At 39.6% G+C, this 27,110-nt stretch overlaps 1 protein-coding gene across 2 annotated transcripts in view; it reads left to right on the plus strand.

The window, feature by feature from the left end:
• The window catches only part of DNAH11 (dynein axonemal heavy chain 11), a 295,727-nt gene that overhangs the window by 260,804 nt on the left and 7,813 nt on the right, over window positions 1-27,110 (plus strand). For both annotated transcript variants that reach the window (XM_070264673.1, XM_023639347.2), the window contains exons 70-77: window positions 1,517-1,639; window positions 2,883-3,076; window positions 4,258-4,406; window positions 5,246-5,373; window positions 9,179-9,406; window positions 14,540-14,731; window positions 17,698-17,817; window positions 24,456-24,698. In XM_070264673.1, coding sequence (XP_070120774.1) covers window positions 1,517-1,639; window positions 2,883-3,076; window positions 4,258-4,406; window positions 5,246-5,373; window positions 9,179-9,406; window positions 14,540-14,731; window positions 17,698-17,817; window positions 24,456-24,698 — 1,377 coding nt within the window. The remainder of the gene's footprint in view (window positions 1-1,516; window positions 1,640-2,882; window positions 3,077-4,257; window positions 4,407-5,245; window positions 5,374-9,178; window positions 9,407-14,539; window positions 14,732-17,697; window positions 17,818-24,455; window positions 24,699-27,110) is intronic.

Consider the following 27,110-nt stretch of genomic DNA (forward strand, 5'->3'; position numbering starts at 1 on the left):
CTCTTTCAATATTTTTGGTATTTGTAGATTCCTTTGGGTTATATAAGAATACATGGGTGTAGGTGTTTTATAGTGTATTTGATAAACAGGAGCAAGGCACTACAAAATGAAATTTTTGCTTTTATACATATTGCTCATTAACAGTAAAGGCAAGGAATGATAATACTTGACATACACACACACATGCATACACACCTGTTTAAAACTTCCTCTTGGAAGCCACAGATAAATTGATTTATCTCAAATCCTAACAATCTACATAAAGCCTCAGATATAGGGGCACAATTACTTTTTTGTTGAAATAAATTGAATTAAGAAAAGATTATCTAATAAAAGATTATTTTAATGCATGTTACCACCCCTAATGTATTTTGAAAATGTCTAGAATTTTTAAATAGCATAAAACTCAAACATTTTCCCTGTTTATCTTTATAAGGTGCTATAGTTTTTATGTGGAAATTAAGGCTATTTCATTTGTGCCCCCTAAAATATTCTGTGGACTTCTTATCAATTCTGTAATCAGGATGTTTAAAGTTTGTTTCAAGTCATGATCTGTTTAGTTGTATCTATAAAACAATAATTTCCAGGGGCCGGCCCCATGGCCGAGTGATTAAGTTCACCCACTCCGCTTTGGCGGCCCAGGGTTTCACTGGTTTGGATGGTAGGTGCAGACATGGCACCGCTCATCAAACCATGCTGAGGCAGCGTCCCACATGCCACTAGAAGGACCCACAACTAAAAAAAAAACATACAACTATGTACCGGGGGGCTTTGGGGAGAAAAAGGAAAAAAATTTAAAAATTTTTAAAAAGCAAACAATAATTTCTGGGTTTTCTCAATCTCACATATAAGAAAAATCTCTCACTCATCTTGTAGTTTATTGGATGTAATTTCTGTACCGGGACTAACTTATAATACTAGTTCTACTTTCTGTTTAGTAATTCAGTCCATTGTCATCTGAGGCTGTCTCATTTGTGTAACAAGTTTTAAGACAAGTTTGATCTCATAGCAGAAGACTAAATATGAAAGCATATTTCACATGTTGCTAATAGTCATAGGTGTTAAAATTGGAATAAACCAGCCCTTGTAATTATTTCTTTTTTTTTTTTTCTGCTTTATCTCCCCAAACTCCCCATACATAGTTGTATATCTTAGTTGTGGGTCCTTCTAGTTGTGGTATGTGGGACGCCGCATCAACGTGACCTGACAAGCAGTGCCATGTCCGCGCCCAGGATCCGAACCCTGGGCCGCCACAGCGGAGCACGCAAACTTAACCACTCGGCCATGGGGCCGGCCCCATTGTAATTATTTCTTACTGGATTTCTGATCAAGGTTTTGAGATCATGGACATAATCTAAGATCCCTGATTTCAGCTGTAGAACAGATATATATGTATAGGAATGCTCAGCAGACGTGGTTCTGCCTATTCAGCCATGTCTATTAGGTGATGACTACTTCCTATGTCATGATTTTGATGTAAACCAAATGACCCTTTTCAATTTTGTGTACTCTCAAGATTTTGTTGAGAAAGAAAGAGATAGACCCTCTTGAATTGGATTTCCTGCTTCGATTCACAGTTGAACACACTTACCTGAGTCCTGTTGACTTCCTAACTACTCAGTCATGGAGTGCTATAAAGGTATGTTAGGAACATGGCTCTTCACTTTCTAAATCTTATTTCAAATCTCAGTTCTCTCAAATGTAGAAATGTAGTTTAAAAACTACAGGTGATATATGCCATTTCCTTTGTAGAAATATACTATATATTGTGATGTTTTTAAATTAATCTTTGTATAAGTAGATTGATTAATTTCTTATTTGAAAGTAAAGTAACTTTTGACCTATTTATGGGTAGAAAAGTTGTTAATAAATATGTATAGCCTGCAGGACCTGTGGTAAAAGTCAAGAAATATAAGTCAATTTATGTTATTTACCTGAGTCTAGTTGCTTTATTTGGTTTTCTTTTTTAAAATACTTCTCCACTTTTTCCAAATAGTTTTGTTAATTACATAACTCTATGGTAGTTTATTCTCATTATAAAATGTTTAAGCAGAACAGAATATTGTAGAGAAAAAAGTGGTAGTCGTCCTTCAGCCTCAGTTATCAATCCTTAACCCATTTTTCTGTCAGAAGATCCCATTGTTAAGAATTTATTCCCCCAGGCTTTGGAACGCCTTCAAGATGCTCATCATATGCTAAGCTTTGCCCTACTCTTTTTGTCTAACAAGGAAATATTTCTATGCATGGAAAATAACTGTTATCCCTTATTTTTATAAGTATGTTTAGATTTATTTTTTTAAATAGAACTTTTAATTAGATCTAACTTTAGAATTATAAATTCAAATTCAATGGTGTATTGGTCAGAGTCTCAGCAGAAAACATATAGCACGTGTGAAAGAGTGATAAAAAAAATGGTTAACAGAGGATATTTTCCAAGTATGGGAAGAAGGATAAGAGAATCAACCAAGGATGGGGATGGAAAAAGGAGGAAAAGGAGCAGTTACTGAGACAACTGAAAAATGAAGTTATGGGAAAGAGCCAGCCTATAGGAGCTCTGGCATTCAGTAGAGGAACGATGCCACTGCCAAACTGCGTCACAGCAGCGAAAGAGCTGGGGAGGAAGTATCCCCACCTCTCTCTTTAGCTTTCCAATCTCCTGCCAGTGCCTTCTATTAGCCAAATCCACCAGGGAGCTGAGTTTAAGTAATCCTTAGAGATTGCTCTGTCAGCAGGGCAGAAAAGATGCCGAGTAAATCTGGAGAGGAAATGAAGACTATCCAGCACTACTCATTTACACAGGATTTGATACATTTCCTAGCCTTTATCTCAAACTTTCAGCTCTTGTACCCACCATTTGTATCTGTTCCTCTGTTGTCTTACAGGCAGTAGCCCTTATGGAAGAATTTCGAGGCATAGACCGAGATGTGGAAGGATCTGCCAAGCAGTGGAGGAAGTGGGTAGAATCTGAGTGTCCAGAAAAAGAAAAGTTACCGCAAGAATGGAAGAAGAAAAGTTTAATACAGAAGCTGATTATTTTGAGAGCAATGCGCCCTGACAGACTGACATACGCTCTCAGGTGGGGCAGTCAGCATTTTCAGAAATGCAAGTTAACCTGGAGGAAACTTAGTCCTCGGGGCTAAGTCCTGGCGGAGGCATTTACAGTCCATATTGATGACAAATGATTCTGCTGAAATTTTGACATTGTAATCACTACTATTGTTAAAATTTGCTAAACAGTGTGCTAGTCTGTGTGCAGACTCAGAACATCCTTCCCGAAAAGCTTAATTCTGAAATCAGTAGGGAAAACAGGGAACCGATAGAAATATTCTAAGAAGAAAGATGGGTGTCAACAGAGTTCAGAGGCCAAGAACGTGCATTATCCAAGTGTAATTTCTGTCGTCTTTATTCAATGGTGGCTTTTTGGTTCTGCAGATTTTGCACATCAAACAAAAATGAATTCTTTCATGTAGATACTTGTCATCCTATAACTTTACAACCAACGCAATTTAAAAGCAGAAACCTCCATCTACATCTTGGTTCAAGTGTCCTTTTTCTTTGCCCTTTTGGCTTCAAATTGGTAATTTGCTGCTTAATTCACACAAGTCATGTTCTCATTTGAATTCACCAACCAGACTTTCTCAACATCCTTCCTATGCCTGCTCTTCTTTCTTCAATAGTATTCACGTGCCTTGAGTTTTTTCTTTTGCTTTGTCTAGTTCAGCCAGTTTCCCTTTGCAGAAGCCACTGCCACACCCTACTTTACAAGTTAATTCTGCTTAGTCCTACTTACTGTGTGCTAAATCTGAAACTGCTGGAAAATAATCCTTGCTTAATTGAGCTTCCCTGTGTTAGAAACACCCCAAAAATCATTTGTATATTCATGAGAAGCCCAGCAGGCTGGAAAATTGCACTGTGGCAAATCTAATGAACTGTTAATAAGTAATGGGGGATCTGGCAGGAGATCTGGGGGATACAAAGCCATATGCAGGCAGCTGATGGTACTCAGAGGGGGGTCTCAGTAGCCCCCCAAAATGGAATGTAGGCTTCTGATTTTCAGAGCTTCTAAAGCAGAGAGGGATTTCACTGACACTACTGCATAAATCTCGTTGGATTCATATTGTCATTCTTAATAAAACATCCCATGTAATAAACATGGTTTCCTTCCTTCCTGTGCCTGGGGTTTGAGCTGATCCAAGTTGTGACACTTTTCAAGGTCAAAACCACTGATGATGTTCTTTGCATTATTCTTTTTTATAGGAATTTTGTGGAGGAAAAGCTGGGCGCAAAGTATGTGGAAAGAACCAGATTAGACTTAGTTAAAGCATTTGAAGAAAGCAGCCCAGCCACCCCGGTATTCTTCATCCTCTCTCCAGGAGTAGATGCCCTTAAAGACATAGAGATCCTTGGTGAGTGGCATGGAGGCTTGCTGGCCCGCCCTCCCTCTTGCCCAACGCCCACCAGACCTTCCTTTCGGTTCACAGTTATCTTAGTTTCTTTTTTTTTCCATCTGTTGGAGATTGAGTGTATGGAAAATGTAAAGCTAATAACACTATAGACTGAAGACATGTTCAAATGGAACATTCCTCTGGTTGGCATAATGCAAGTTTCTTTTGTACTGTTTTCCACCTTTTGACTATATGAGGGCCAGAGGGCAATTTTCTCCGTGCTCTTGTAATCTTGTGCCCCCTGTGACTAAATAATGGTCATTAGAGCAAGTCTATTCGATTGTGCAAAGCACTGTCGCTTTGTGTTTTGGATTGCTATTCCCCACGGCCTGCCCGAGAATACCAGGTTAATAGAGCTGTGACCTGACTGTGCTCGATTCAAGCACGGCCTCACAAGGTGAGAGGCTCTTGCGTTGACTCAATGGGCCAATCTGTTCAAAAAATGATGTGATATCTACCACATGTTGCTCCTTTTTATGAAGGAAATGTTTTGCTACTCTTGCAAGAGTTTATAAAGCTCAATAACAATGCTTGCCATCTGTCAAAATGTCAAAAGCTTCATTACCATAAAACCAGAGGAACTGATTTCCACAGGCTTTGCTAATGCTTGCAAGGAGGCAGCTGTGGAGAGCTCAAAATGCTGCTTGTTGAAATGACAGAGATTTAGTTTGGATTCTTCAGGAAAGTGACCTAGAAGGTGGCAGCAGTGACCACAGATGGACATAGGACCACAAAATTCCAGACTCTTCTCACCTCTCCTTGGTTCACTTTTCCTCTCACCATATTGTATCCTTCCACAGGCAAAAGACTTGGGTTTACAATTGACTCGGGAAAATTCCACAATGTGTCTTTAGGACAAGGTCAGGAGACAGTGGCAGAAATGGCACTGGAGAAAGCTTCCAAAGGAGGACACTGGGTCATACTCCAAGTGAGTATTACGTTTTCATGGAAGACACTGGGAACAAACACAGGGGATGGGCTGTGCAGGGCTGCCCTGCCCAACAGGAATGATCCTTTCATACAACACATGGAGATTTGCAGAGTCCTAGGGGTTCTCTCGCTATCAATGACACCTCCAAATGTGATAAGAGACTCTGCCGACGAGGATGGCTATCATCTTTTGAGAGATTTTCTAGCCGTTAGAGGGAGCCCCACCATTCTCCCCACTTACAGATACCCGGAACACTCCAACAGTGCTTGAAGACAGACATGCTTGTGTAGATTGCCAACACTGTTGTCACAATATCTCATGTCTGCATGTTGCTTTAAAGTTGACAGCTTTTTTTCATATATTATCTCACACAATTCTGAGTCTGCCCTAAGTAGTTGTGTAACATTCCCTTTGTTAGTAAATAAGGGGATTGAAATAGCCAACCCCTTTATCCTTTCTGGGCTAACATTCTAAGTGTCTATGATTCTACAATCCTGTGTCCTCTAGGGTAGCTCCCTTGGCTGGGGATTCTAGCAAGAACCCAGGAACCAATGGAGCCCAGGCAAGCCTTATGGGAACCCAGGAGCCATGCTGACTCTTTCTACAGCAAGGCAAACTGGCTGTCTCAGCAGTTCTGGAAAGGGCCATTTGATTGGCAGCACAGTGATCCTAAAGGTTTTCATTTATATGCTAGGCTCTTTACTAGGCAGTTTGCAGGATACATTATCTCTAACCATTAAGCAAAGCTGGAGAGGTAGGTATTGTCATCCTGTCATAAACATGAGAAAAGTGAGCCTCAGAGTGGTCTGAAGAGCCTCATGGCCACATAGCTGGAAAGTGGCAGAGCTGGCACTTGAATTCAGGTCTGTTTGGCAGCAATTGACATTCTTTCTGCTAGCCCATGCTGCCATCCTCGTGCAGAAATATGACATTGGCCTCTGTTAGTGTCTCCAGTATCCAGGGTTGATGCATTTTGCATTTCTGCTTGAAATAAAATTGGATTCATTAAGAAGCTGCCCAGAGTCCACACAGAATATAACCTCTGGAAGAGTAAGGCCTACTGCTTAGATGAGACCTTAGAAAGGTGACTTCGGATGGTGCGTCCCCTTCTGAGGCTCACAGAGTCAGTGAGTAACAGTGGAGGGTTTGTTTTTTCAGAGAGAGCAGTTGTTGCTCTGATAGTTGGGTGGACACTGAGATCTTCCCACAAAGGAAAGAGCTCTTTGAGAGTTCTCATGCCTCCAGCGGCTCAGACTGGCGAGCATCTGGGAGGAATACAGTCATCCCCACGAGTACACAGTATTCAAAGGGAAATGTCTGTTATTTTTATATCTATGCTAAGCTACCAGTTGTCCCCCAAAATGCAAGTTATAAGTTTTACCATAAAAAAATCCCGAAAGACCTTATTTTGTGAAGGATCTCCTTTTGGATATCTTTTCTAGACCTTTGATTTTTGTTCTTAGTGGTAAGCCAGTAACTTAGAATGTAACTATTTCATGACTTCTCTCACACATAGAATAATTGGAGAGAGACTAACCCAGTCTTTTGGTTGACCCAGTTTCTGCAGGTTTCTAGTAACCCTTCGATTGGCAATTAAAAGAGAAGCAAGACTTTGAAGAAAGAAAAGACTGCATAATGGAAACTTGCTATATTGTTTGTAATTTACATCAAATTATATCAGCATAGGCATATGATGTGTATGCATGTTAATGAGTTCTTAACCAAACTCTACCATGGTCAATTACTGTGATCAGATATAGCCCCGCTAGGGATATTTAGTTAGCATTTTATCAAAAGCCCACACTCCAGAGAAAACTATTGCAAAGGTAGGAGGATGGCAGCTCTCTTTATCTCAGATGCACACCAAATTGTTTGTGAATTCACATAATAGATTTAAAAAATCATTTTTCATGGGCAAAATGGGTAGTTTTCAAGATATATTGATTAAGCAAAAATGTTGCACAGGCATTGCTGCCCTTGGACAAATAGGCACAAGAATCTAGCCAGTCCCAAAGCCAGTATCCTCAAGAATGGTTCCCAGGATGGACTCCAGAGTGAACCTGTGTTCAACAGTGGCTCGCTTGGAGGTTTTTCTGTCCCCTGATTCCAAAATCACTGCCTGGAATATTTTTACATTTGTTTCAGGTAAACTTTTCAAGTAAGAGATTGTTGTAGTCCATAACATAGAGAATTCGGACACATATGAGCTTGTGAAACAGGTTTTATTATTGCTTTTGTTCCTGCTTACTTGTACCAGTGGCACAATAGGTGTGAGAAGCACTCTCATTATAGCATATAGGGAAGGAAACTTAGAGCCCATACCTTGCTATATGTTTGCTAGGGTCGCCATACCAAAGTATACAGGGTGAGTGGCTGACTGAACAGAAATTGAATTTCTTACAGTTCTGAAGGCTGGAAGTCTGAGATCAGGGGTTAGCAGGGTTGGTTTCTTCTGAGGCCTCTCTTCTTGGCTTGGAGATGGTTGTCTTCTCCCTGCGTCTTCACATGGTCTTCCCCCTGTGTGTGCGTGTCCCACTCTCCTCTTCTTATAAGGACACCAGTCCTGTTGGATTAAGGCTCACTCTAATGACTGCATTTAGCCTTAATTACCTCTTAAATACCCTATTCCAAATACAGTTACACTCTGAGGTACTGAGGGTTAGGACTTCGACATGTGAATTTGGGTGGACACAATTCAGCTCATGACACCTGCCAATATAATTTAATGTAAATACATTAAATACATAGAATGTAATGTATCTGATATAATTTAATGTAAATTACAAACAATATAGCAAGTTTCCATTATGCTAGTCTTTTCTTTCTCCAAAATCTTGCTTCTCTTCTAATTGCCAATGTTCGATATTTGCCAAGGGAAAAAAACCCTAATAATGTGAACAACTAAATTGGCATAGGTCTTTTTACAACAGAACTGTTTCAAAGAAAAATACCTGCATTACTATTCCCTTCCATGTTTTCCTTTCTTCTCTGTATTTTTGTAGCTGTCATAATCTTACATGTCTGTCTTTGTTGGAAATAATTACATATTCCTGGGGGTGATGTTTCAATCAATATATCAAGGACTTCTCCAAAGCCAGGGAGCGTGTGAGGTATGGCCTTTATACTTCTCTCACTGCACCAACTACCAAGCTGTACTCTGTGGGTGTTTAATATTGGAGGAAAAATTAGTGAATCATAAAACTGAAAATCAAAGAGTAATGGTGGTGACATTTGTTTCTTTCATGATTTCTGACAGCTGTAGGGGTTAAGAAAAATAAAATGTTAGGAATACGGAGAGCCTCTGACTGCTTTCATTTTCAGATAGCCTTTCATCCCGCACATCCTTTTGAGTCCATATACTAATGAGTAAGAGTTGAGTAGAGGATGTTTCCATCAGAAATGATGAAGTGGGTGATCAGGTACATTTCTTTCTGGCTTTTATTTTTCATACTTGATTAAACTAACCCAGATAAGTCTCAGTAATTGAGTTTGAACTGTGACAAGAAAAGTATCAGGAACTCCATCTCAGAAGTGATTGGTGGGTGTTAGAAAGTAGGTAAGTGTGTTGGAAGGAGATTTTGATTTATAAAGACGACCTGTGATGATTTGAAGCACTTAATATGTTCAGTGTTCAATTCTGTTTTGTTTCTTGTCTTTTGCTTTTTCCTAACATAATAAAGGAAAATTTAAATCATGGTTCTCCAAGTTTTCAACACATTTATGTATAGGAAAATGTCGTAATCCTATAATTTAAGTAATATACTTCAGTTTCACGGGAATTATAAGCCATACTATCTTTCAGAATGTCCATTTGGTAGCCAAGTGGCTAGGAACCTTGGAGAAACTCCTTGAAAGATTCAGCCAAGGAAGCCATAGAGATTACAGGGTTTTCATGAGTGCTGAGTCTGCGCCTACACCAAATGAGCATATCATCCCTCAAGGACTCCTGGAAAATTCCATTAAGATTACTAATGAACCCCCCACAGGAATGCTGGCCAATTTACATGCAGCCCTCTACAACTTCGATCAGGTAAGAAAGCTGAAGAGGCCTGGTCTGACAGGAAAGTCAAGGTCTTCTCACAAGACTGTGGGTCCATCATCCACTCATGCATCTTGTGCAGAAGATGAAGTGAAATCTCGATGTCTGTGTGTGTGCGTATTAATCTCTTGAAAGGATTGCCCCTGTCTTTCCCTATTCCAATGAGTAGAAAGTATATTTAGCTTTCACCCTAAAACTACAGCCACATGTTTAAGGAGAATTAACTATGTAGCTTTTTGAGGAACTCATTTATTGAAGACAAATATAGCAGACTAATATCTCTTACCACAGAAAGAGGAAAAGCCATTGTTATTCTTGTTGATGTTGTCGAGGATGATGACAACAATAATGACATGGGATGAGTTTCAGTATGATATTTAATATTTTATATCTGGTTTTGGTATTACTAAATTTAAAGCCCTTCTTTTGAGCTTATATCCATACTGCCTTTTTATTTGCATTTCATTTCTTTCCAAAATAAAATAGAAATAAATTGATACGTACATAAGTTAATGATACCTCCATAACCCTTAGTTTCCTTGTCCAAATTATCACATCTGTCTGTATCATAATCAACTCTTTCAGCTTCCTTTATTGCTAGTTCTCTGAGTTCCCATTCCTTCCTCTAATTTCTTGGAAATCCTTGGTAAGCAGTATTCTCATTAGAAGTAGAATGAGCCCTACAGAGGAAATACATATGACTTGGTGATAAAATTCAACCTCCTGTTAGAAATGTTATCATTCTCTATGAAGCATGCCAACTTGCTTAACTTCTTCTCTAGTACCTTCTGGGCCAATACCCAAACCAACGTTAGGAAGGAATTATAATAATTGGCCACCTAAGAATATAGTTTTTTTTTTTTTTTTTTTTTTTTTTTTTAAAGATTTTATTTTTTTTGTTTTTCTCCCCAAAGCCCCCAGTACATAGTTGTATTTCTTCATCATGGGTCCTTCTAGTTGTGGCATGTGGGACGCTGCCTCAGCGTGGTTTGATGAGCAGTGCCATGTCCGCGTCCAGGATTCGAACCAACGAAACACTGGGCCGCCTGCAGCGGAGCGCGCCAACTTAACCACTCGGCCACGGGGCCAGCCCCCTAAGAATATAGTTTTGAAGAATACAGTTAATTACTTAATTAAAATAATTGAGTAATTTGTAGCCTTTGTAAACACAGTAGGCTGTAAACAGAAGGCATTTAAACAATCTGTTCAATCTATTGCATATTTGCAGTATGCTTTTTTTGTGAACTGACAGGCATGTAGGAATGTATTTTTTTATCATCTCTCAATTTATAATTTCTGGCCATTTATGACACTCTCAAGCTCTTTCCCAAAGTAAGTACAAAAGAGGAATTTGATGTATTTAAATAGGATTTATCCAACTCCCTAAAATAATTGACTTTATTTGTGAAAAGTGAGCATTTCAAGAACAGATATGCTTCAGCCTAATTGTCCTTCAGCTTTGTTTTGATAACGACCCCTCTGATAATCTAATAAAACCATGGACACTCTCCTCAGGAAAATGCACGTTAAACGTTTTGTTGCCTATAATCACAGGGATGAGCAGATCCCCCAGAGTCTGTGTGTGAGTTCCTTCCTCCGTTAAGAACAACCTGTTCTAGTTTATTCATGAAAGTGTCAGCTCTTTTGACTGCTGTCTGGAAAGCCACTTATATTATCTGAAGGCAAGACTCTTAAGAACTTGATGGGGGAATATTTATCTAGTGGAAGGGATCCTCTGAAATATTAAGACTAAATTTGATCATACATAGCAAAAGCAAAGATAATCAAAGTGATTCACTGAATAAACTTCCCATCAAACCTATTTTAGCCAAAACGAACCAACCAAATAAAAACTCTAAAGACAATCTAAAATTTTAAGAGTGTTTTATGAATGCTGCCCTGTCATTATGTTAGAAAACAATAGGTGGTTTTCATTCAGATTATATAATTCAAGGGTATTAGCCTGTGCTCCCTGGCTTTCTGTGAATAGGTTCCCAGCACCCTTTTATCAGTTAGAATTATGGTTGGCTACTTATGAAAGAAGTATAAAACAACAGTGGCTTAAACTATGTTAAAAAGTGTTTCTGCTACGTGAGAAATCTGGAGGCAGATCATTCAGAGCTCCTATGTGTCACCACAAAGTTGTCATCAACCCAGTTCTTTTATAGTTCACCATTCCATCATTTCTAGAATGGGCTTGCTATGGTCCCAGGTGGCTGTGAGAGTTGCAACTCCCATAATGATGTTCCTGACAGGATGAAAGAAGGAACAAAGAAGATGACAAAGGGAACATGTTCACTTTCTTTAAAGATGCTCCCTACAAGTTAATACACAATACTTCCCCTTTCATCTCATTGGTCAAACTTAGTCACATTGTATTACCTAGCTGCTGGGCAAAGTAAATTTATCTTGGGCGCCATATGCCCAGTGAAATGTGGGTGAGAAGACATTTTGGAGCAGGCTATTAGTGGTCTCTGTCACAGACCTCCTCCTTTCCCAAGTCCCCTTGTATCATCCTGGGTGTTCTCTGTTGTTGCTGTGGCCCTGTCTTGCTGAAGGCTGTGACATGGACAGAGGGTGATAAATGTCATCAGCCGTGGTACACATTTGGGTTAGGAAATGAGTCCTACTTGCTCCTGTTGCCCAGGTGCTCTGCTCAGATGAGAAAAGTGCCCAAGGGATCTAGACAAGTTAACTGTTCTGTTTGGGTGTTTTTGTTTTGCATGTTTTAATTTTCAAGTCAAATTAAGTCTGAAATTTCCCCAAATCAGAATTTACCTCCAAACTTTGACATGTGTATTTATACTGAACAAAGTTCATTTAATATTAGTTCTTTATTACCCAGACCATTCCAGAACCTTTATATAATTGCGATCATTAAGTGACCAAGAGGTAAGGAATCATTTCCTGTAGGATGCTGCCTCCCTACGCCTCCTTGAGCTCAATAGCATCTGCCACTTGAAGATGATGTCATAAAGGAGTGCTGTTTGGGCTCCTTTCCTACCCAGAAAACCAGATTTTTAAAGTAAGAATATGGATTTCTTTTTCTGTAAGATTTGCAGCAGAAACAAAAAATTGGTAATTGTGCATGTAAAATTGGCATCTGTGTGCATACTACACTGTATGTGTGTGCAGGTGCCTGTTCTCTGTTGACAGTGCTGTTTCTAGCTGATATATTTTCTGATATGAATTGGCTCATCATTTGGTTTGTAAAAATACAACTGACCTGAAATGTGGAATGTTAGGTGGACTTAGACTTTTTCTTAGGAAAGCTTGATTCACATTTTCTTCCAATGGCATTTATATTATCAAAGCATAATGAAATGGGCATTGGCTTGTGGTTTTTTTAGCACTGAGGATAAACCTATGTCAGGTGTATGAAACATTGATGGAATTAATATACTTAGTTATTGTAGTGCCTCTGGTTTTCTGTGGACTGTCTGTCGTTCAGGGAGGTGTTAGGTGACTTGTTAGATCATAATTCCTAAGTAAAATTTTGATACTTCTACTTGGTCTCCTAGAAATTTCTTACATTTAAAAGTAATATATTTTTATATCCTTCAAGATTAATTCCAATTAAATGGTTTCTTTCCTTCTCTCACAAGAAAGAAGCTTGCTTTTATTTGATGTTTTGTTGTGGAAAAGTTACTTTTAATGATTGCATATTTTCAAGCCCCATAAATTGCCTAGAAATGGCCCAGTGATTTAGAATGACCTAGTGATTTAGTTAGATCTGTGCTGTATGTGGCCTGGCCAATTCTAGAACTATATTTGTTGGTAACCCTGGATTCTGATGAAAGCGATACTATCAAAAGCAACTAAAAAGCTCTTTTGGACCTGGTCCAAGAGAACAAATCTAATCTTGGTTTAGACTTTTACCAGAAGTCTCATGGGAGACCAGATCTGAGCTCCCAGCTCAAAGGTGCTAAATATACTTTGTAGATAGCCCAAGTTGTCAGATTCGTTTTAAATGTAGACTGGCTGTAATTTGACGACTTTAAAGGGCAAGGCAGGAAGGCACAGATTTGGTCTTATCTTCCTCTGCTGCCCAGCATCAGCTAAAGGCGTCGTCCTCGACTTGTCTTTGTTTGCCTCACAGAACTGCCAGATCTGAGAATGGGTACAGTGTTACCTTTAAGCCATAGATCGGATGGCTGTTTTTCACCTTTTAATTTTATGGCACATCGATGTAGCATACCAGGATTCAACTTTCCCTCTGCATTTTCAAAAAAATCTTACAGATCTAGTCTGCAGGGCGTATATTTTCCATCTTCCATACACCATTCTATCATCCCCAAAACGAGTTTTACTTTACGTCCATTGGGAGGAAAACATTTGTTGTGGTGATTGTATTATAAATTAAGGTAGAGTACACAACTACAGTGATTCAAACAAGATAATTTCTGTCACACATAATTGGCAGCTCTGTTCCATGAGATCAGCCACACCCCCAAGCCCGTGGGTGCCTCTACCATATCTAACTCGTGGCTTCCATGGTCATCCAATCATCATCATTTCTAGCCCACAGAAAAGGGAAAAGAGTGACAACTAAGGCAAGCAATTTCCTTTTAAATAAATGACATGAAAGTTGCATTCATCACTTCTGCTCAAATTCTGTTGGCAAAAAACTTGGTCATATGGCACATCTGGCTTGCAGCGAGGCTGGAAAATAGTTTTTTGATGGGTGGCCATGTGCCCAGATAATCTGTATTCCTATGGAACCAGTGGGAATTAACCAGGAGGTTAACTAGTATTCTGCTACAGTGATGAAACTAAGATGGTGTCTTTTTGTCATCCAGATTTTACAAGGAAAATTTTGCAGGGGAAGATGATCTCAAGCAGTATTACCAGTAGTCAGACTGAATTGTCTCATTTTCTAGTGAACTCAGAAGCATTCAGAAGAATAACTGAAGCAAAACAAAAGCCTTCCTCTTAAATCAACAGACTGACAAATGCCAAATAGTCAGTCTCCTATTATGCTCTCATAGGGCAGGCAGCCGTGCTTAAAACCGCACGTTACCTCCATCCTGGATCTCAGAGTCCTACACGAGATTATTGAAAACTCAGACCCTTGCCCTTGGAAACCACGCAGATGGATAATCAAACATTTTTCTTTTCTCCCAGGATACACTTGAAGTGTGCTCCAAGGAGCAGGAGTTTAAAAGCATCCTCTTCTCTCTGTGCTACTTCCATGCCTGTGTTGCTGGGAGACTGAGGTTTGGCCCCCAGGGCTGGAGCCGCAGCTATCCTTTCAATCCCGGAGACCTCACTATTTGTGCCAACGTCCTCTACAACTACTTAGAGGCAAACCCTAACGTAAGTGCCAGTGGTCAGACCACCTCTTCTGAGGAGCGTACTGAATCTGTCAGTCTTTGGGTACTATCCAAATAGACAATAATTTCTCTTTCAAAGCTATTATTGAAATAGCTGACACTATAGATGCATCTTCTGCCAAGTGTGAAGATAAACCAGATCAAAGGTTTTGTAGCAGTGGATGCTCGAACTTCATAAGATAGGTCAAACCAGTTCTACATCAGCGGCTTAGTGCAAAAAAAAAATGTCCTTCATTATGTTAACAAAAACAGTGGTTTACATGTGCATATATGCCAGATTCATTAGGCAGGTAATGAAGCATTTGCACAAATGTAATTACATACAGCAATTCTGACAGTTCATAACACTGCATTAATAATCACTACAATTAGTTCTGATGATGGAAGCAATTTACAGCGCGTCACATGTATAAATAATGGTGCATTTCCTGCATATGTCATTATTATGTATTAAGGATGCCACCTTGTTGTGACTTTCTCAGTAATGTTCCCCTTGATTTGAAGTTAAAAGTAGATGAATGATTTTATTTTGGAGCTAAAATGTGTTTTACAGATGGGAATGGGGATGCTTCATCAAGAACATTTTGTGTAAACTCTTATAAACCCAATGATTGGATTTCAAAATGGAAGAACCATTCGTAAGGATTTTCTGGCTTAGTCTTCACAAGGGTAACCCTTTCCATTAAGTGAAATATGTTAAAATTCAGATATATTTGTCAAAACCAACCAGATGTTGTGCTCTAGGCCGCACTTTCTATAAAGGGGATTTAAAACAACTCATCCGTGTTATTTTGTGTGAATAGTTGTTTTGTGTTCTTTTGGTAACCATTGTTATGATTTTGCTTATCAAAGTTTTCTCAAGCTTCAAAGGTGATTTGACTGCTCTCAGAATATGTACACTTGGTACATAACATGAGTGTGTTCTCCCAAGGAACACATTTTGAATAAGTTGTATCCAAAGTAAATGGCTTTAATTTGGTGTGTGAGGATCAATTTTCCATGGCCATAATTTTTTTAATTTATGAAATTAAAAAGTCTGCATACTGTGAGCATATTTTAACCATTCTAATAAATAGTATTTTGTGTGGACCTTAGCATATTTTGTTTAAAATGTTGCACATAAGATTAATTATTATAATAGTTCTGGGTAGAAAACAAAATGGACAATTTAATACTTTTATTCGTCCTTCCTAACTGTCCCATGAGGCTGCGACCAGGAATATTATCCTGTTTCAGCTGAATCCTGTATACAATTGAGGTAGAAATAAAGAGAAGAGAGGAGTTGACACTTGCGTTCCTCCCCAGCTCTCACATCCTGGGCCTTGGCAACACCAGTTGGCCAGCTGACTTGTGCTGTGTCCTGCTGTTCTCCCGCCAATGTTCCAGATCAACACAGCCTTTGGTTTTTAACACACTCGTTTGTCTCTCAGGTGTCTTGACCCAAGTCATTTACCACACATCACAAAGCAAGTTACCAGGATCTGCGAATTAAGTTAATACGTGCACACAGTTTGGTTGTACAAAATGCCCTTTTCAAGAAGGCGTATGTGAAAAACAAAGACCAGGATTTGGGGAGAGAGAATCAGTTATTGAAGAGAACTGATCCCTAGCTAATTAAAATCTTGACGGAGATATATATGAGATGGTAGAATGTATAGCAGGCATTAATTAAATGTGATCAGAAAGAGAAATAAAATTGAGGTCTTTGTTTCCCATGCATTTCAGCTATATGGAAGGTAGTTCCTGGGGTGCTTGAGACAGCACGGTGCAGTCTAGTCACTTGTCTTTTATTTTTCATTCACATCCAACCAGCTTAAAAGAAAGACATATGTGAGGTTCATTTATTCAAATTCAAATAAACTTGTAGCAAGTGCATTGGAATAGTTGAAGCAATTTTACTTGTTCTGTCACATCATGCGACAACTGAAGGCTATAATTAAGTTTTTACTTGAACTGTTGGGAGGCAATATACTGCCCCCGAGGGTATAAAGGTTCCTGTCTAGAAAGGCTTCATCACAAACTGGCATGTTTTGTAAACCCAGAGGAAGCTAAAGGGTAGCAAAGATAGGCTTCAACCCTGCTAAGCCAGATAAAGAGGAGATCCAGTGATTTCTTGAATCAAACACGGTACAGTCATGAGTCACAACCCTTAGAAGAGTCAGGTAGGCCAGTCATGCCAGAAACTGAACCCTCAAACCAGTCTGTGGCGAGGAGATTGGTTTGCCTGGACTTTGAGAAGGTAATAAAATTCTAAATACACCCCAAATTCAATTGTATGGGGTTTTCTTTTTTTCCTGAATCAGATCATAAAACCTGATAAAAATCCTATCATAAAAACATGTCATACCTCAAAGGCCTCTCATGATTTCTGGATGTGGTTTTGAATGTGTATACTTTCCTTGCATAACATGTTCTAGGAAATAATCATTGGCTTTAAAATCTGCATAAAAAGCTTACTGTTAGTGAATTTTCACTGAATGTAGTAAAACACCCTGAAAAGAATTCTCTCAAGAAATTCTGGGGTTGGCCCGGTGGCACAGCAGTTAAGTTCACACATTCCACTTCTCGGCAGCCCAGGGTTCGCTGGTTCAGATCCCAGGTGCGGACATGGCACTGCTTGGCAAAAGCCATGCTATGGTAGGCATCCCGTGTATAAAGTAGAGGAAGATGGGCACGGATGTTAGTTCAGGGCCAGTCTTCCTCAGCAAAAAGAGGAGGGTTTGCAGTAGTTAGCTCAGGGCTAATCTTCCTCAAAAAACAAAAAAACGAAAGAAATTTATGCAGAAGCCTACACACTTTCTGAACCTCTTTCAAATGCTCCTTTTGTTGGGGTTTTGGGGACATGTTGTGTTAGAGGGGCTTGTAAAGAGGCATGTGCTGCTGGTTGACTGCTCTGAGGCAGATGCCCTGGGCCCAGGAGTGAACATTGGTGTGATTTTTTCCCCCCAGGTCCCATGGGAGGACCTCCGTTATCTCTTTGGCGAGATCATGTATGGGGGCCACATCACAGATGATTGGGATCGCAAACTGTGTCGGGTATATTTAGAAGAATTCATGAATCCATCTCTGGTAAGACATTTAATCCATTTCATGGAGGAGAAAATCCTAATAATTTTTTAAACTAATTTCACTATATAAATAATTCTTGAATTTAATTGAGGATTCTTGGCCTTCTGTGAGTGTATTCTGGCCCACCTTCAAGAGTTTGGAAATTTGTTAGAAATGCAGTCTTGGGCCCCATCTCAGACTTACAGAATCAGAATCTACGTTTTAACAAGACCAGACAGGTGATTTCTGTGCATGTAGAGTATGCCCACGTGAAGCACTCCCATATGCACTGACTCACCGGATCTTTGGAATAACCCAGTGAGATATACAGAACTAACAGTGTTACCCCATTTTATAGACAGAGAGACTGAGGCACGGTGATTTGCCCCCATCACTCAGTTATCCTGGGCAAGAGCTCTAGCTAGAAGATGGGTGTATCGACTTCAATTCAAGGGCTCTGAAATAAATGAAATCCATAGTTTTTTCCCTGTCAAAGAAGCCATGGAGTATTGTAAATTTTGATCAGTAACTCCTGACTAAATATGTGCTCAAGAAAAATGTGGTGCGAACCCAGCTCTTCGTTCTGTGAGGAAGGGGAAGAGCACCCTGGTACTGGGGTTTAAAGAGCCCAGACGCTCTCTGCCCATTTCTCATCTTGTCAACAGTAGGTCTGCGTAGACCACACACCCACATGGTTTGTAACCAGGGCTGTGTTTTCTGGCAAAAGAACTCAGTTCTTGTTTTCCATATTGAAGTAGCTGAAGGTGGGGGCCACACTTCTCTCGTGCTCTCTCTCTCTCTTTAAAGGTGTTCAGGTTCATGGCCGTTGCCTGATTATTTCTTGGAAACCCACGGCACCCTATACCATGCCATCTCTACTCCAGTTGGTGGGCAAGACACCTGAGCAGTGCTGTATTTTTTTAAATGGTCTGAGCAATCTCCTGTTTATAATTTCTCTGAGAACTTCATCTCCTAAAAGCATTACATAGTTTTGACCACCTTCCTCAAGTCCATTTTGAGAAATAATACAATCATGTATTAGAAAACATGATGTATTGTAGTCTGATATAGAAAATTGGGGACAGGTTATTTTTTACTACTTTTAATAAAGTTAAACAATTTGGGGACAATGCAGGAAAAAATACTGTCCTGTCATGTGACTGTCATTTAAGTGTATCTTTTGATTGTGAGTCTCCTGCTCTTTCCTAGTTCTAATAAGCAGGATTTCACAGGTCAGAAAGACACTTTCAATTTAACACAATTGGAATTCACTCCTCAGAAGAGGTCTGGAAGTAGGTTACCATGGAGATGGGAAAGCTAAACAGCGACCTTTACAGAGGCTGATTCTTCCCAATGATGGTGGAGGTTAAGGGGCAGAGCGAGAAGCTCATGCTGATGCTCCCTCTCTGGTTCTGGCCTGAGGATAAGGAGAGAATTACTGTTGCCAAACGAGACAGTCCATTAACCTTCACAAGTCTGAACTCCCAATAATTGTAACATCCAAATAATTGTAAAATAAATATAGGTGATGAAACGTGACGGGCATCACTGGTGTGTGTTAGCCCTTTGGAAATTTAGGTATCCGCTCTTCCATGCAGATCTGGTGAGGTTTTCAGGATTGGAATGCTTCATTTGCCAGCTTGCATCCTCACTGCACAATGCTACCTTTTCAACTCACCAGAGGAAGTTAAAGCACTTACTGACTTGGGGCCAGAGGCTGCAAAATTCCAGTTATTTTGTTCTCATACAAATGTTTTCCTGCTCATGCTGTTTATATTATTAGGAACTTGATCTAACACGTCAGCATCTGCAGGACACATCTTTTTGCCACTTCTCATATTGGTCACCTTATTTGGAAATTGGTATCTTCAGCTGCATAGGCACATGAGCAACAAGCAACTCATTAATGGTGTGGGCTTTAAAGTTCCACTGCTTTTATCAAAGGAACCGGAATGCTTTTAGTGACGTCGTCCTGTTAGAAGGATGGCTGAATTTCTTGGATAAGTGGGGATGCACTCAGAGAGGGTTCTTGGAAGCAATGTGCCATAGAGGGTCTCTGGCCAAAGTTACAGAAGAAACATTCTCTCACGTAAGGTGCATACCTAGCAGTGCTAAACAAGACAGACAGGAAATTACTTTTGGAAAATAAGGTATCAGGTTACCTGAAGGTTGTCATATATTAAAACTATTTTTGTGGTATAGAATAATAATTAAGAGGCTGGGCTTTGAAGTGGAAAAAAAAAACAATTTGGGTTCGAATTCAATTCTTCCTTGTATTTGCGGTGATTTTAGACACATCCCTGAACCTGAGCCTCAGCTTCATCATCTACAAAACAAGAATGGCTCAACTCATGGGTTTATTGTCAGGTTTGAGCATTTATACAGTGTTAGAACAAAATGCTTAATAAAAGGGGGATATTTTTTTATTATGCAGTATAAATTTTCATAATATATATTTCATACTTGACTGTACTTTTTTTTATTTAATCTGTGATGATAACAATGGAAACCATTTATTAAATACTTGCTCTCTGCCAGGGGTCAGTACTATACAGTTCGTGTGTCTTATTTCTTCTCCTCACTACAATCCTGCAGAGTAGGTATTATTATCCCATGTAATCAAAAAAGGAAGCCAGGCTCAGAGAGGTCAAATGACTGGTGAGTAGAAAAATCAGGATTTGAACTCACAATCAGACTCCACAGACAACAGTCTTTCTCCGCAGCATGCTGCATTAGTTGGAATGCTCATCTGTTTGTAGTAATTGGAGCACAGGTCACCAAAACACTGACCCGTGTCTGTACTGTGCATGGAGGGTGGCATGACAACAACACTGGACAGTCTAGGAGACTGGAGCTCTAGTTCTGGTTCTGCCACTAATTTGCTGTCCAGCTTTGCACAGGGCTTCCCTGTGCCTCAGTTTATTTATTTGTAAAATGAAGGTATTGTCTATAAAAATCACTAATGTACCTTTAAGCTCTAAAGACACCATGATAATGTAATTCAACTTTGAGTAATTTCTGAAAATTCCTCACCACCCTTTGGGGCCATGGCATTGTTTTACTCCAAAGGCCAAGGGCAAAGTCACTTCTTTAGACTCACAATGATCTGGGAGCTTCTTGTCATAACCAAGACTAGCTGGAGAAGCAGCAGAGAAGGTGAGTCTTTTATTAAATACCAGAAAGGAAAATGTAAAAAGGACAATAATCCCATAGGGTCACCAGAGTGGCAGAACGCTGGCTTTCCCAGTTTCTAATCATTGTGCCTCGCACTGATTTCCACAAATATGACTTCAAATCCTTGAATTTTTCATGATGTGGAGGCTCATTCTCCTTGAGTACAATTCCACTGATTCTTTTTTTTAATAGTTTTATGATGTGAATTATCTCAATAAAATTTACCAATTTAAATTGGACACTCCAGAGGTTTTTAGTATATTCACAGCTGTGCAGCCATCACCACAATCTATTTTAGAACATCTTCATCACCCCCAAAAGCAGCCCTGTACCCATTAGCAGTCACTCACTATCCTCTCCCCCTCAGCGTCACCAGTCCCCAGCCCCAGGAAACCACTGATCTACTTTATGTCTCTATAGATTTGCCTGTTCTGGACATTTCATATGAATGGAACCATACAATATGTGGCCTTTTGTGTCTGACTTCTTTCACTTAGTATGTTTTCAAGGTTCATCCATGTTACAGCCTGTGTCAGTACTTTATTTATGGCCAAGTAATATTCCATTGTATGGATATACTGCATCTTGTTTATCCATTCATCCATTGATGGATATTGGGTTGTTTCCACCTTTTGGCTATTGTAAATAATGTTGCTATGAACATTCATGTAGAACTGTTTGTGTGGACATATATCTCCATTTCTTTTGAGTGTATACCTTGGAGTGAAATTGTTGGGGAATTTGGTAACTCTATGTTTAATGTTTTAAGGAACCACTAAACTGTTTTCCAAAGTGGCTGCACCATTTTATATTCCCACCAGCAATGTATGAGGGCTCTATTCTCTCCACATCCTCGCCAACACTGTTGTCTGTATGTTTGATTTTAGCCCTCCTGGTGCGTGTGAAGTGGTATCACACTGTGGTTTTGATTTGCATTTCCCTGGAGGCTAATGATGTTGAGCACCTTCTCCTGTGCTTATTGGCCATTTGTGTATCTTCCTTGGAGACATGTCTGTTTACAACTACTGATTCTTTGAAGCATGACAACCACCTTCTCAAACAGCCCTGCCCTAAAGGCAAGACAGGTGGCCACCATGCAGAGAGCTCTATGGCTAGGGCCTCGTCCGCAAGCAGCTTTTCATAAAAGCCCTTGAGTGGGAAGGGAGATGGCCTGAATTCAGAATCAGGATTTACGGAACTCCTTGAATACGCTGAAATCTTCAGTTTTCTTAAAGGACACAAGTGTCTGTATGACCCAAGCCTTGCTTTACAAACTTTCCTTGTTTGACATCATAGTAGGAATTTATGGGACATTTCTCAAGTTTTGTTTTCCCTTCCAGAAAATCAAGACATGCTTGAAATAATCATGTCTGCTCCTAGGGCACAGGGAAGACCAAAACTAACCTTTATAAAAGCCTGCTGTGTGCCTATCTCTTTGCACACCTTGTCATTAAATTCTCACAGCCACAATCATTAGGTTGCTAATGCGAGCCGCATTTTACCGGTGAGATTGAAACTCAGATACACTGCCATTTTTGTAAGGCCACCAAACCATTCAGGGATGGGAACTGCACCAGGTCTGTCTGGCTGTAAACCTCAAGCCCTCTCCTTTGAGTTTGCAGTTTTCCTTTGTTTCATTCATTGCCTGACATACAGAAGGCACGCTTCACGTATTTGTAAACAGACTGCCTAACTGTCTTTCCAGAAAGCAAGGATCATTTGCACTCCCACTAGCATTAGGAGTATGCGCTCATATGTCCAGTCCCCACAGCACTTTAACAGTTCCAGGTGGTTCCATTATGGGGTTAGTTTCTTTGCTTGAAACTCTATTTTTAACTTTTTATCTTTATTGAAGGACAGTTTAAATGTGGCTTTTAAAATTTCTTTCAACTATCTAGTGAGCACTAACAGGGAAGACCAAGTCCTTGTTTGTAGGGAATAAAGTTTGATTTAGATATGTTTATTCTAACTTTTGGTTTTATTATTTATATTTTGTGCCCATATTTTTATTTTGGCTAATTTATCTACCGTGGACTAATAATGGTGAGCTTAAATCTCCTTCACAGTTTTATTTTGGTCACCCTGAGTCAGGTGAAGTTTAAAATTTGACTGTTCTGATATATAAATATGGGATGATAGCAAACGTGAATAGATGAATAAAACAAACCAAGCTAATGAATATTGGTGGTGATAGTCTAAGCGGCTCCTTCTCCTATTTTCTGGGTCAAGATTTCTGTTTCTGGCAATATGAAAGATGGGATAATTCGAAAATGCTCCCGGTGCAAAATAAAAGTAGAAATGCTGACTCGAATATTTGAAATGCCTGTTAGAATTCAGAGAGCAACTGCTCTCGTCTCCAAGGACACGGGCTCTCTCTAGGCAATCTGGGATCGCAGGTTTGGGAAGGAAGGAACAAACCGCTGTTACAGATGACAAGATTATGTAGAAAATCACTCTTATTTTGTCCCTATTAGACTGTGAGTTTTTTAAGAACTAGGTCATATGTATCTTTCATAGTTCCAATGCTTGTTGGGGTGTACTAGGTGATCAGTACATATTACTGAATGAATTAATGAATATTGACTTTGTCTCCAGGTGACAATGAGGGGACAAGATGGCATAACATACACAATTATAGAGACAAACCCCATTTTCAGAAAATGATTTAGAAAATCTAGGCATAAAATAGTTACATGAGGTGATAGTTGAAGAAAATAGCATCCCCTTGTACATTTCAGCGCATATAGACAGAATTTACAGCAAGAGAGATTGGGAAAGTAAAAACAGAGATGTAATGGGCCCCTGGGAACTAAAGAACAGAGAAAAAATCTGGGATTATACTGTGTTAACTAGAAAATTATAAGCACTCGATTGACTCTCTTTATGGCTGGTCAGAGACTCAGGCCCATAAATTCTTTTGTTACATTTTGAAGAACTACATTCTAATATTTAGAAGTTTTGGTATTGCTGTTCTCATTGCCTTTGTTAAGAACATTCCTCTATGTGGAATGTCTACCCTCTTCCCCAGCCTGAATGAAGTGGATGGGCATGATAAATGCCTGATTACTGCAGCCTTGCATTCATTAGGCAACTATGTATTGAGCACCAGTATGTGCCAGCAACTGCCCCGGGGTCTGAATCTTGAGTTGAGCAACACAGCAATACAAAACGGCTCAACACCTGTTTATTCCCTTTATGTGCATGTATCATGCTGCCTCAAACAAACTGCAAAGTCAGTCTTCTTAGAGAGGAGTCATGTGTGATAAGAGTCATGTGTGTTCCTTAGACCTCCCCAGAGGTCAGGCTGGTGCCATACACAGAGCAGAATGACAGACTACAGAAGGGTCATGAAACACTGGAGAGAGTTTGCCACCTATCCAGCATCGTGCTGGGACTTTCTTACCAGAGTGTTCTCAAAGTGTTTAGGAAGTGGAGATTGATGTCCACTTGGATTTGGAATAACCCACTTTTCCTCTGTGTTGAAGATCGAAGATGAACTCATGCTGGCACCAGGATTTGCAGCTCCACCCAATCTAGATTATTCAGGCTACCACCAGTACATAGAGGACATGCTCCCTCCAGAAAGCCCAGCACTGTATGGCCTCCACCCAAACGCTGAAATAGAATTCCTGACGGTGACGTCCAACACCCTCTTCAGAACTCTGCTGGAGATGCAGCCCAGGAATGCGCTCAGCAGTGAGGAGCTGGGGCAGTCCACAGAAGACAAGGTAGAGGGTCTTTCTTTTCTTTTCTATTGAGGTATAACATAAATATAGTGAAGTACACTAATCTTAAGTGTACAACTCAATGAATTTTACCTTTGTCTACACCCGTATTACTACTACTCAGATCAAAATACTCATGCCCCTTACCAAAGATACCAGTCATGCTCCACCTCAGCCCAAAGATAAGCACTCTCCTTACCTCTATCACCACAGATTAGCTTTGCCTGTGTTTGAACTTCAAATATACGGAGTCATACAGTATGTGCTTTTTTATGTCTGGCTCCTTTGACTCCACATTACATTGGTGAGATTTATACATGTTATTGCATGGACTAGTGGGCCATTTTTGTTTACTATTCTATTATACGAATAATTTTTTATTCTATGGGGAATGGACATTTGAGTTTCTAGTTTTTTGCTATTATGAATATTACAGCTATGAACATTCTTTTACAGTCTTTTGTCAATAGACAAAGGTAACTCTCACAGGTATCTACTCATAACACTCATTCCTCTATACCCAGAAGCAGAATTGCTAGATCAAAGGGTATAATGTTTAGTATATAATGTTTAGTATAATGTTCAGTAAATATTCCTGAACAGTTTTCCAAAGTGGTTGTACCTCCTGCCAGCAGTGTGTGAGTTCCCTGTTCCTTGGGGTCTTGTTAGGGATAATGGTATTTCATCGTGGTTTTAACTTTGCATTCCTCAGCTGAGGAATAATATTGAGCATCTTTTCATACGCTTATGGCTATTTGGATATACTTTCATGTGAAGTACCTGTTCCAGGTGCTCACCCAATTTTTAACTGGGTTGTCAATCTTTTTCTTACTGATTTATAAGAACTATTTTTTTTTTTTTTAAAGATTGGCACCTGAACTAACATCTGTTGCCAGTCTTCTTTTTTTTTCCTCCCCAAAGCCCCCCAGTACATAGCTGTATATACTAGTTTTAGATCCTTCTGGTTGTGCTATGTGGGATGCCACCTGAGCAGTGATGGGCAGTGCTAAGTCCACACCCAGGACCTGAACCAGCAAAACCCTGGGCCACTGGAGTGAAGCACGTGAACTTAGCCACTTGGCCATGGGCCCGGCCCCTATAAGAACTTTTTATTCTAGATGTGTGTCTTTTGTCAGATATATGTACTGCAGATATCTTCTTCAGATACATGGCTTGCCTTTCACTCAATGTGTTTTTGGCTCCATCATTTTGTTATAGTATCTTTTTTACATCGTCTTGGGAGATTGGTGTTATTATTCTTTTGAAGAAATTTATTGCCCTAGAATGATGGGGAGGAGAAATGGACATCAAATAATTTTTTTTTTTACCTTTAGATTAAAATCTTCTCATTAATTTAAAACATGAATAGATTATTTTTTCCCCAAACAAATTAGCCTTATTTCTCTCAAAATTATGAATCAAAGATTCAGGTTGTTGGAACACACTAAACATCAGATCTAATTGAGGTCCCAGGAACTTCGCATATGATTTCTTGAAATTTTTCAATTATTTCTTGAAACAAGGCCATTTGTTGAGACATTATTTGTAATTTAGCAGCTTTAAGAGTTTCTTGCAGCATGTTTTATCCTATATAGTAAAATTTTCCCTACATGAATTTTAGATTTTAAAAAGGAAGATGAACAATTCTTCCACGTGGGAAAGCTATAGTGTTAGCAGAAGCTGAGAGGTGGATGGGGTCTTCATCTAGTTTTTGTGCTTCTATCTTTCCAAGAAGCAAGATGGCCATTAAACCAGAAAGTGCAAAGCAAAGGAGGTAAAGATGCCTCAACACCCCAGACGGGCAAACAGATGGGAGCACTGACCACCTACTGGGTGCTCACCACATGCTAGGCACTAAAGAAAGTGCTTTACAAATATGCCATTTAAGCCTCAACAGCTCTGAGTAGGATGAGGATCCCCATTTCAGAGATTAGCTTAGGTGACTTGCCAAGGCCAGGCAGCTTGAAAGGGTCAATGAAGGAAACCAAATTCTAGTTGATTCCGAAAGCCATTCTTTTACCTAACTTCTCTCCTACACTGTGCTTCATACTCTCTCCTGTTGCTATAAATAAGTTGAAGATTTTAGGATTGACAAACTACCTGCCAGGGTGCTCAAGCAATTTGCAAGCATGATAGCAGTAATGCGAGAAAGAGGGAAAGTTGCCTGAGGCTGAAGACAAGCAATATTTTTCAATCTTTTGTCCTTTTTAGGTATTTGTTGGTTTCCCCAATACAGTAAAACTCCATTATACATCAGGGTACTGTGTCCATATTCAGGTCTCAGGTGTATGAATCTTTCATTTCTTCAGGGCAACAACTATAGAAGACAGAGGCTTCCTGTAGTTGAAAATATTCACCTAAATTGCCCCCAAAATTTCAGGGTATGTCAGTTGGGAAGGCAGCATCACAGTCACC

The sequence above is a fragment of the Equus caballus genome, chromosome 4 (genome assembly GCF_041296265.1).
Source record: "Equus caballus isolate H_3958 breed thoroughbred chromosome 4, TB-T2T, whole genome shotgun sequence".
In the NCBI taxonomy this organism is placed as follows: domain Eukaryota; kingdom Metazoa; phylum Chordata; class Mammalia; order Perissodactyla; family Equidae; genus Equus; species Equus caballus.